Source organism: Peromyscus eremicus, chromosome 9, assembly GCF_949786415.1.
Source record: "Peromyscus eremicus chromosome 9, PerEre_H2_v1, whole genome shotgun sequence".
NCBI classification, from domain to species: Eukaryota; Metazoa; Chordata; class Mammalia; order Rodentia; family Cricetidae; genus Peromyscus; species Peromyscus eremicus.
In genome coordinates this window covers 5,722,545-5,734,851 of record NC_081425.1, presented here as the reverse complement: position 1 = coordinate 5,734,851, position 12,307 = coordinate 5,722,545, and the positions used below count along the sequence as shown (strand labels likewise).

Sequence of the window (12,307 nt, the reverse complement as noted above, 5' to 3'; positions counted from 1 at the left end):
TCCCCAAAAGCTATAGACTAACAAAAACTCCAGTACCTAGCATGAGAAACCTTTCAGATGGTTGGTCAGGATACCTGAGTGACTGTCAAAACAATATAGCTTACTGAGGTAGCCTTGGTTGTCTCTTAGAGGCTGAGGGTGGGCCCTACTGCTGAAGACACCACACCCACTTGGGACACAACCCAGATGACTCAAGCTGAGTCTGACCTGAGAGCCTCTTTGCTGTGGTCTTAGCCTCCATGGTGCCACAGAATACTGTGCAAGCTGCCACTGGAGGGAAGAAATTACATAGTCCTACCCAGCTATAACACCCATGAGTCACTCATCAAAGAACAAATGGAGAACATCACAGAAAACCACACTGGACACAATGCAGAGATCAATGGACTGTGGAAGCCCAGGCCCAAAGGACACATCTACATCACAGCTCCTGCCTATTGTGGATCATGGGACATCTTGAAAGTGAGGCAGAAAGACTTTAAGAGCCAGAATATAGCAAAGTCTGCTGTGAAATAGTCTCTCCCAGAAATGTCTGTACAAACAAGACCAGAACAGTGGGAATACCAATGGATATTTTAAGGTGTAAGGGGTAAAATTTTATAGGGTTCCACCTATGGGAAACTAATTACAGCTCCGAGAAGGTTAAGTAGCTTCTCTCCATTATCAATTATCCAATGCAGGTTGATCAGTCCTGAAATCATATACACAAAAACAACCAAAACAAACTGAGCAGGTTGTATTTATATATTTGTGCACACATAAACATGTATAAATATTCAAAACAATAACGGTAAAAGAAAAGAAGTCTATGACTTGAGGAGGGGGAAATTCTTTCTCACTTAAAATATATTTAAAAAAGAAAAAGTTCTACAAAAATGAACAAAGAAAGATAAGCAAAAACTATTGGGCCATAATAGTTTCTCATTCTCCACTCCACTAGGCAATTACGAAGTTGATAGAAAAATCCTCCCTTTCTATGTCTCTGTAATAGGGCATTTTTCATTCTCTATATCATCTCTGTCTCCTTTTTCCTGTTCATCTTCACATTGATTTTATTGTGCATCCTGTGTTTTCTTACAACCTCTTTGTGTTGACCTTAAAAGTTTCTAATTCTCCACACATTTTCTGCATTGCCTTTAAGTGAATCATGGCAGCTACAACCTGTAATCACATCACTGAGAAACAGAACTATGATGTACTTCCTGTGGTGGTATTGTGTTCCCCAGAATACTGTGCACCCTAATAAACTTATCTGGGGTCAGAGAACAGAACAGCCACTAGATACAGAGGCTAGAAAATGGTGTGGCTCACACCTTTAATCCTGGCCTTCTGGAGGCATGGATCTCTGTGAGTTCAAGGCCACACTGGAAACAGCCAGGCATGGTGACTCACGCCTTTAATTCCAGAAAGTGATGGCAGAAAGGTATACAAGGCGTGAGGACCAGAAACTAGGCTGGTTAAGCTTCTAGCTTTTAGCAGCAGTTCAGCAGAGATTCATTCCGGATGAGGACACAGAGGCTTCCAGTCTGAGGAAACAGGATCCGGTGAGGAATTGGCAAGGTGAGGTAGCTGTGGCTTGTTCTGCTTCTCTGATCTTCCAGCATTCACCCCAATATCTGGCTCCAGGTTTGTTTTTATTAATAAGACCCTTTAAGATTCAAGCTACAACCTCCTGTAGAAAACTAATTATAGGGGAAGAGTCAGGGTGTGGGACTCCTTGAAGAACATACAACCTTTCTAAACCACAGGTGGAAATGTTTCTACTATGGGGCTTTCCCTAGACACTGTCATAGAAAACATTCTAAAATCTATATATCACTGTTCCTGGGAACAAATACAATTTTTGTCCCTCTTACGTTTACAGACCAAGGTCTGAGACTTTTTTTTTTTTTTACAAATTTATAAATTTCAGTTCAATAACAGCACATTCTCTGAATTAAAATCGAATGACAGAACTAAAGTACTAAATTTATGAAGTTACCTTATGTTTCAAGCATCAACTTATAAACGTAATTTTATGCTTCTCTGTAAGAATAACAGAGAACATTCTGTAGATCTACTTCTCTTCCGTTTGACCAGAACTTTACTTCCGGGTGAGTGGGCACTGAACCAAAGAACCTCCTAATTCCACCTCAGATTACTTCTGGTTACTAATTCTGTTTGCCCTGAGAAACTTGATGGCACCCAACATTCTAACTGACAGACACAACAATTTGAATTATCTATGTTAATTTCTTTCCCCTGGGGAAACACCTTATGCTGTTTTCAGTTCCTATCTGGAGGACAGAAGTCCCAGAGCTGCTCAGCTCAGTCCCAAAGAACACTCCTGTTAAACATTAACCTAATTTTAAATGAAAGCAGTCTAGAATAATGAAATAATTAAAGTTTTACCAGCCACCAGATCTCCAAGATCTCTCCCAGTTCTGAGACTTGAGGACACTCTGCACTGGTACATTTTGGAAGAGCATAGTAAGAAACATCGATATAAGAGAAGGGACAGAGAAGATGGAGAGCAGGCAAGATAGGGTTAGGATGAATGATCTACAGCAGACTTTGGGGATGACAGGTGACAGCAATTTACTATATATTTCAAAACACAGAGACCAGCAGATTTGAATGTTCTGAATGTGAAGAAATTATGTTTGAGGTGACCAAGTGCTAATCATTATATACAGGTACCAAAATATCACATTATAGCCATAAATGTGTAAAACTGTGCATCAAAATATGTTTAATCTTTAAATCACTTGGTTTTGCATTTTGACAAATAGTAAATTCAAAAAAATATGTGTCTTTATACAAGTCATAATTTAGATTAATAATTTAACACTTACCTAAAAGGATCATAAACATCCATGTCAACAAGAAGGCCATTTATAAATAGACGAGCATCACCTGGCTTAATTTCAAATCTATCTCGAAGGTCCTTGAAAGAAAGCAAAATAACAGTTAACCAACAGCAGTGGCTACTGTTTAGACCTACTACAACACATCTGATAACAGTTAACCAACAGCAGTGGCTACTGTTTAGACCTACTACAACACATCTGATAAGTTAACCAACAGCAGTGGCTACTGTTTAGACCTACTACAACACATCTGATAAGTTACCCAACAGCAGTGGCTACTGTTTTAGACCTGCTACAACATGTTGGATCCACACAAGGTTGCTGCTTAAACCGGAACAACAGCCAGTCACTTGGATGCAGTATCTTCAGTTAGTTACTGCCTTAAGAAATTTCCTAAGAACCCTCAGATAGTGCTTCTGGGAGGGAATTCTCCCTTTCTCCGTGTGTGTGTGTGTGTGTGTGTGTGTGTGCGTGCGCGCGCAATGTGGGTTGCTGCAGGGATCAAAGGCAAGGCCTTGCACAGCCATTTGCAAGGCAAGTGTCCTAACCCTGAGCTGCCTCCTTAGCAACTCTGAATTGTGCATGTCCAGTGTTCCTTGTAGCCTGCATGCACATATCTACCTAAAAGAGCTTTCTCACCTTGAGGACTCCACATGCTGACCTGTTTTTTCATGTTAAATGATCTTTTTGAGAAGTCTGTAGCCATTTGCAGTTTTGTCCTTCCATTACGCCAACAATCTATAAAGTGCAACACCCCAGGCCTTGTTTGCTCAACCTGGGTCAGTGTTCCAGCTACACAGGGCACCTTTTCATACACAGATCTATTGTAGCCCCCCACCCCACCCCACACTGCCACTGATCTCTGGGAACTTCAGATCATGCACCCTGATCACACTCACCTCCCAGTCCCTCCATGTTCACCCTCCCACCATTGTGACGCTCCCCCCCAAAAAAAAAGCAAAAATAAAAATAAGAACAGAAAAAAATAGTCCAATTTGTGTTACTTATATCCTCTCAGAAGCAGAGTCAAACTCTTGCCCCTCAAATAGAGCTGAGTCCTTGCCCTCCTGCAACCTATCAGGAGCCATCAACTGTGGAGAGTCACACCTCAGCATCCCCATAACAGTTCCTAAGAGCTCTCCTTGATGGCTTCCTGTCCAAGCTCTTACTTTGGGGGTGGGGGTAAGGGTTGTCACAGAAGCCTTCCCTGTCTCTCCCTTTCAGCTGTGCATCTGCAGTCATGGATATCACAGCAAAAGTAGCCTTCTTCCTCCTCTTCAGTAAGGGGCAGGGACCAGAGCCTCCATATGATTTCTGGTGACAGCTCAGACCTCAAATACAGCTCCTGGCTGCAGTGGGACCACACACCCAGACAAGGCCCTTGGAGGCAGCCTGGACACAGACATCAACACAGCTTCAGACAGTAGCAGCAGCCAGCCAGATCAGTAAGGCCCCCGTGGCAGCACGGCTTAAATGTAGTTTTAAGTCTTTCCTTTGCTCATTTTCTCCCTTCCCATCTCAGGAACTCTTATGTGAGGTTTATCAGACTGTATCTGCTTTTTACTCATGTTTTCCTCTTGGATTCTGTGCAATTCATTTCTATTTTATTTTCTCCCCATTTCTTATTCCTTGCCTTGTGTTTTATGTGGCATTTTCTACAAGGTCAATTCTCTCCAATGTCACTTGCAATTGTGGTTTTTACTTGTGAAATGGTTTCTCCCTTACACCTTCCCAGAATTCTTCCTGTTGTGATTTCACATCACCTTCTTGGACATGGATATCAATTTCTATGTAGCATGAATCTTAAAGGGTCTTATTAAATAAAACAAGCCCAAGGCCAGGTATTGTGGTGAATGCTGGTAGATCAGAAAGACAGAACCAGCCACAGCCACCTCACCTCGCCAACTCCTCAGCTGATCCTGTTTCCTTAGACTGGAAGCTTCTGAGTCCTTATCCAAATGGATCTCAGCTGAACTACTTCTCGAAAGCCTGAAGCTTAACCAGCCTAGTTTCTGGTCCTCACGCCTTATATACCTTTCTGCTTTCTGCCATCACTTCCTGGGATTAAAGGCTCACTTTCTGGGATTAAAGGCGTGAGTCACTATGTTTGGCTGTATCCTTGAACACACAGAGATCCAGGTAGTTCTCTGCCTCTGGAATGCTAGGAATGCTAGGTAGCATGTGCTACCACTGCCTAACCTCTATGTTTAATATTGTGACTGTTCTGTTCTCTGACCCCAGATAAGTTTATTAGAGTGCACAATATTTCAGGGATCACAATACCACCATATTTCTGTCTACCTTTAATCTGAGTCAGGGTTCTCTAAACCTCTGGTGCTTCTCATTCTCAATCATTTTTAAAGTTTTTCTTTAAACAAATGTACGAATTCTGTACGTTAGCTAAGTTCTGCTGTGCAAGGTTTCATGAACTACAAAAGGATTCTGTTGCCCTTCCATCCTACTCTTCACATAGATATCTAGCTTTACCTTCTATTTTTGTCAAATACGAGGGAGTTAGACTGACTTGGACAGATGCTAGTAGGGATATTCTTTCAGGGTAAAACAGGCAAAATGAACTTTTTGGATTTCTCAGCTTGAAGACTGTTTACAGATAACATTTGCATTGGGTGACTTAATTAGATCAGTCAGTCTCTTTCTCAAAACAGCGGTCTGCTTCAAGCCTCTCACCCTGTCATCTTTTTTCTCTTCTTTATGACAGATACTACCTTGTCTTTCAAAGGCTATCTTTGAAGTCATCCCTTTTTGTGGTGATATATTGTGTCCAATATATTGTGTACCCTAATAAACTTATCTGAGGTCAGAGAACAGAACAGCCACTAGATAGACATAGAGGCCAGAAAATGGTGGCACACACATCTTTAATCCTAGCATTCTGGAGGCAGAGATCTATCCAGATCTCTGAGTTCAAAGCCATACCAGAAACCGCCAGGCAGGTTTACTCATGCCTTTAATCCCAGGAAGTGATGTCAGGAAGCAGAAAGGTATATATGGCGTGAGGACCAGGAACTAGAGCTAGTTAAGCTTTTAGCAGTAGTTCAGCCGAGATCCATTTGGATGAGGACTCAGAGGCTTCCAGTCTGAGGAGACAGGATCAGCTGAGGAATTGGCAAGGTGAGGTGGCTATGGCTTGTTCTGCTTCTCTGATTTCCCGACATTCACCCCAATACCTGGCTCCAGGTTTGTTTTTTATTAATAAGACCTTTAAGATTCATGCTACACCTTTTAGTGATTTGCATTGCTGTAAATTGGCAAACTGTATGTGCTGTTTGCACTTATTGAAAGTAGACTTTGGGAGCATAGAGGGTTCCCTTGTCTTAGACCCATACAAGTTAATCTCAAATGTCCCCCAGGAGTCTCTGTTCAGGAGCAGGCTGGTCTTTTATCAAAGAGGAAGGAGAAAAGCACACAGCTAAGAGAGTAAAAGCATCATGCCTTGGAGTACAGCTAGAATGTAAACCACTTCTAACAAAGACGACTCCTGTTCATCCAGGGTATAAACGTCTGGTAAGAACAGAAAGGCAGAGCTCATCTATGAAGATGTTTTGCCAGCTGCTCTCAGTCTCGATTCCTAGCATGGCTGTGCCAGCAGGACTTCTCCAGTCCTTCCTTCTGGACTTGTAAATGATTTGATATCTACCTGTTGGGCATTGGAAGCACCCAAATAGATGATGTTTCGTTATTTATTTTTTAGTATTTTGTGGTGATATTTTATTTGTGCATCTCAATAAAGCTTATCTGGGGATCAGAGGACAAAGACAGCCACTATATTAAATATAGAGGTCAGGCAATGGTAGCACATGCCTTTAATTCTAGCATTCAGGAGGCAGAAATTCATTTGGATCTCTGTGAGTTCCAGGCCACATGGGAACAGAGCCATGTGGGGTAGCACACACCTTTAATCCCAGTACTAGTTAACCACAGAGGTGTGGAGGTCTGTACAGGCAGACAGAAAGTGATAGAGCTGGGCGGAAAGAGGAAGTGATGTAGCTGGGCAGAGAGAGGAAGTAAGATGGCAGGGCACAGAAAGGTTTAGAGGCGTGAGTATATATGAAGTAGCTCTCTCTGGAGGCTGAGGAGTTGGTAAGGTCAGGTTGGCTGTGGCTTGTCCTATTCCTCTGATCTTTCAATTTTTACCCCAATATCTGGCTCTGTTTTTTTTTGTTGTTGTTGTTTTGTTTTGTTTTTATTAATAAGACTGTTTAGAGATTTGTGTTCTAGTACTTTTTATTTTTAATTTATGTGTATGTCTGTGTGCCTGTGTTTCTGTATGTGCAGATGGGTATGAGTTGCCTGTGTAAGCTGGAAGAGGGGGTTGGAACCCCTATACCTGGACTTAGAGATGGTTATGAGCAGTCTGAACTGGGTGCTGGGAACAAAACATAGGTAATCTGCAAGGACAGTATGCTCTCTTAACCACCGATCCATCTTCTAATTCCTGCTGCTGGCTATTGTCTTCTACTTTCGCTTACTATATCCTTAAAAAAACTCATTTAAAATTTCAAGGTTGGCTATCATGAATCATTCTCTGGACTGTGGTGATATTATGTTCCCCAAAATATATCATGCACCCTAATAAACTTATCTGGCGTCAGAGAACACAACAGCCACTAGACAGACATAGAGGCCAGAAAATGGTGGCACATGCCTTTAATCCTAGCCTTCTGGAGGCAGAGATCCATACGGATCTCTGTGAATACAAAGCCACACTGGAAACAACCAGGCATGGTGGTGACACATGCCTTTAATCCCAGGAAGTGACGGCAGAAAGCAGAAAGGTATTTAAGGTATGAGGATGAGGAACTAAAGCAGGTTAAACTTTTAGGCTTTTGAGCAGGAGTTCAGCTGAGAGGCTTCCAGTCTGAGGAAACAGGATCAGCTGAGGAATTGGCAAGGTGAGGTGGCTTGTTCTGCTTCTCTGATCTTCCAGTGTTCACCCCAATAACTGGCTTCAGGTTTGATTTTATTAATAAGAACCTTTTAAGATTCATGCTACACTGGACAGAATAAATATTCAGTTCTTCTCATAACACCTCTTTAATCTTATGAAATCTTCCAGCCCCCTGGTTCAAATGACCACAGGGAAGAGAGTTCTGATGGCAAGCAAACAGAACAACTCAGTGAAAGGTCAATGACACCTGGTACTTCCCTTCTCCTCTCCTTTCCGAGCTGGTCTACTGTCTGACTGCAGAAGATCTAACAACAACAACAAAAATTATAACAAGAAACTCTCCAAAGACACAGTTGGTAAAGTTACAAAAGGGTCAACAACACAATTTAGCTGGTTCTCATCCTGAAAACTGTGTGGCTGACAAACCTAGCACACTCCCTGGCTCAGTTATCTGCTAACTTCCATTACTGGAAGAATAAATACTAGCTTTTCTAGCTTCCCGTACATCTAGAAACGGCCATATGACAGGGTCCTGGTCCATAAGATACATGTCAAAGTCTGTTGAAGTACTCAGGATAGCTTTAATGAGGATTAATGTGATTATGAACGCTCTTCTGGCATCTGTCTCTGAATACACAGCCTCAAGCTGTGGCTACCATCTTACTACCCAGAAAGCCAGCTGGTGTTTTATGAACACTTCCTGACACTGTGGAGCACCAGAGCCATACCATCAGTGATAGAGACCTGAAGACATCTTTTCATGTGAGGAAGTAAATTAACACTGTTTAGCACTCTATGAGCTGGTATTATATTACTTAAGAGAAACCATTATATGGCATGGAGCTAGGCTACGACCAGCATCAGAACTATTAACATACAACTGCAAGTACTAACACAATTAGCATAATTTGATGTTTAAATGTTAACAGACCTTTTGGAATAATCTTACCAAACTATCGATCAACTATGTCTTACTTGTTAATGATACTAAGGATGTTATAGTAGTTTAACACGAGTTTATTCCTTCTAAGCCTCAGAACCTGATCTTCTCTTTTTGAACTATTTCAACAATAAAAAAAGCAGTAACACTTGCTTTGCATTAAAATAAAAAGATCTAACTTGTGAAAAAGTGAATACATATGGTAAATAAAAACGTTTTAAGAAATTCAAACAAACCTTTTGATTTTCCTTTATTTCTTTTCTCATTAGTTCATTTACAGCAATCCTTGTCAGAGATCTGAGAAAATAAATACATTACGTAGTAAAATAAATAGAATTAATTCTTCCTTAAGTGTTTAGGAATAATCATTAATTCAATGTAACATAATACTTTAGAAAATATTTATTTTCCAAATGATTCAAGAGGCTATTTCCATAGCCTAGTTTGAGAATGGTACTGTATTTTATTTGACATTGCATTTTCTTCACAGGGAATGAAGACTCAGAATCTCACATACTTCCACTGTATGAATCAAGTATTAGCATAGCTTATTTACCACTACTTTTGTTTACAAAACACTAAATATAAAAGAATTTTGATTAATCTGGGATTAACCAACATAGGAAACACAGTCATCCATTGGTATAAATGGAGGATTGATTCCTGGATTCCCCATAAAAAAAAAAAAAATCTACGTGTGGGTGATCATACTCCTTATTAAAAATAGTTCATAATTGCATGTAACCTACATATATAATTTTGTATATTATAATATTATATATTATAAATAGTCTAATTTAGAATACCTAATATTCTCTTATGTAAATAGCTCATGCACTATATTATTTTAAATAAGTATAAAGATGTCTGTTTAAGTTCAATGAAGAGACCACTATTCTTTGAGTATTTTTCAAATGTAGTTCATCAAATTTTCAGATATAGTACTTAGAGATAGGGAGAAATGATTACATTGACTTCATCTTAGCCGCTCTAGAAGACTTTATCAGTCTCTTATAACTTAAAGATAGAATTAAAAATATATTTTTCTATAGATGTTTTCAACCAGTAAGATCACTAAAAATGTTATTATCCTATATATATATCCTATCTGTCAATGTATGCATAGAGGAAAGTTATCCAAAGTGAAGATTGTTAGAGGAGTATGGTAGCTCATAACTACAATCTAGCATTCAATAGTTAACTGTTTTATTAAAACTAAAATTATTTTTCTTTATATTTGAGCTAATTTCAAAAGTTACTGTTAATTAAAAGTCATGTGGCTAAATATATATTTTCATATACACATATTTCATGCTTTATATTTGATTAGTGTTAACTTCTCAAATTCTTCTCCATTTAAAACTGGTTGAGTCAGAAGTGTAAATATTATTAAAACACACTATGTTACTATGTCACAATGAAACTCCACATTTCTACAATTAGTAAACTAATAAAAGTATCTTAAGCAGGCATAGTGTGAAGTCCTGTAACTCTAGCTACTTAAGAGGATGAGGCAGTAGATTTGAGATCAGCTTAGGCCACACAGCAAGAACCTACCCCCACAAAACTAAAAAAAAAAAAAAATCCACAAAAAAACCCCACAAACTTTTCTATTTTCAGAGGGCCATAAAACATATTTTGGATCTCTTGTGTCCAATAGATACTAGTTATCTATCTTTCAAATGTAAAGCTATCTTCATTTAAGAATCTTTAATTTGGGGTTGGGGATTTAGCTCAGTGGTAGAGTGCTTGTCTAGCAAGTCTAAGGCCCTGGGTTCGGTCCTCAGCTCCAGGAAAAAAAAAAATCTTTAATTTGAACTATAAATAAATGGACAAAACAGTATTTGAGAAAAAAGATTTAGTACTCAATCCTTAAAACAGTGAGTCAAGAGAACAGGCTGTTCCCAATACTCGTGGAAGTTCTGTTTCACATACACTTGTGACTTGTTGGGTGTTTTTATCTTAATATAGATTTATGTTCATTTAATATGAAGGGTTTACTTAATTTCATTTGTTACTTATAACATTATACTTGGTCATTCTTAAGCAAAATACAGATGCATAAAAATCATGTTATTTTGTAAGTCCCCACAAAATCTGAATTGTATCCTGATCACTCTGAATATGCAAATGAACTATCTACTGAAATGGAAAGTGTGTTTAAGAGGACAGTCAGAATTCCTGAAACGGTTCAATGACATATCATACTAGCAAAAAGTACTACACATAATGTTCTATATATTTAAAAGGTTACTACTAATTTTGAAATCCAAAACACAAGAAAATGATTTGGCAGTATTGAGGTACGGATCATTTATTTAGAATAATACTTTTTATTATCTTCCATGAAAGAATGAAAAAATATTTTCTATTTGTTGATCAAAAATATTTTATTACTCATGATTATTACTAAAAAAATTTTTAAAATATATTTCTTTTCCTTTAGCCTCTGATTTAATAATTCTCTTTGTAGTAAAATATACCTGCAGATATGACCCAATGTTTTACTCTAATAAAAACTAAGCACAAACAGTGAAAAGCCAGAATTGACATCTTTGTGTTATGAATCAGTTATTCTTACACAGTTCACTTAATGGAAAGAGATTTGCTTATAATCATACCAACAAAGTTCAACATACCTGGCTTTTATGGGGAAGTTCTGTGAAATATCTTTCATTAGTTTTATGGCATCATAATAAGGAGTGGACACTATCTGAGAGGCTGCTTGAAAACTAAGATCTAGAAGAAGAAAACCAAAATCACTAGTGCATCTACTGTAATGTTACCGCTTCAGACATTTCCATTCAATATAACTCTTTACTCAACATTTCTTCCCACATATTCACATATATTAATTGTATTGTATTTAGCATTTTTAAAAGTTTTGAATCAAAAATATCCTCCTTAAGTTAAATTAGGGTATGACCTAAGACTTCTATGAATGAGAGATTTAATACTTACCTGTTTTCCACAAATTATACTATCAAAAATGACATGTGCAAACATAAATAATATGGCTTCTGCCATAAAAACATAGTCTATTTTTTTCTATACTTAGCTGAGTGAGACACGTGACAAAGGCTTGATGAACAAAGCACCAAGACAAGTTAGTGGTTATGTGGGAGGGTACCAGTCTTCAGTGGTGTAGCCCCAGTAAGCCGGCCACGTTCCAGTTAGTAGTATCTATCACCCATGCTCACGTAAACAACGTAAACAACCTAATAAACGTAGTGGGATGGACACACACGCAGTAGGAGGGAGACCTCTTGGGAAAGAAGGGCTTCAGTGGAAAGGGTGGGGAGCGAAACACCACCACATTCTTCTGGCATGCAGATGTACATGGAAATAAGTACTCAAAATACATAAATAAATAAATCTTTAACTGTCTTTACCCATTACTCTCTCTATCCCCCCTACTTTTTCCACTGGAATACCTTCCATAAGTAGTCTTCATTCTGATCTCAGGACTCTGTTGTGTATCACTCACAGAGTTTAATTAGTGTTGTTGAATGCGCAGGGGTGGGAGGTTAGCAACTGTATCCCTGGAGAAAATGATCCCTGGAGTAGATAGATTCTTTGAAACAAAGTCTGACATTGTAGCTCAGGCTG

General features: G+C 38.8%; 1 protein-coding gene across 1 annotated transcript in view; it reads right to left on the bottom strand.

Moving 5' to 3' along the window:
* Positions 1 to 12,307, bottom strand: part of Uggt2 (UDP-glucose glycoprotein glucosyltransferase 2) — a 128,610-nt gene that overhangs the window by 95,472 nt on the left and 20,831 nt on the right. The window contains exons 9-11 of the mRNA XM_059273201.1: positions 11,338 to 11,437; positions 8,935 to 8,995; positions 2,835 to 2,926 (exon numbers count right to left, since the gene is read on the bottom strand). Coding sequence (XP_059129184.1) covers positions 2,835 to 2,926; positions 8,935 to 8,995; positions 11,338 to 11,437 — 253 coding nt within the window. The remainder of the gene's footprint in view (positions 1 to 2,834; positions 2,927 to 8,934; positions 8,996 to 11,337; positions 11,438 to 12,307) is intronic.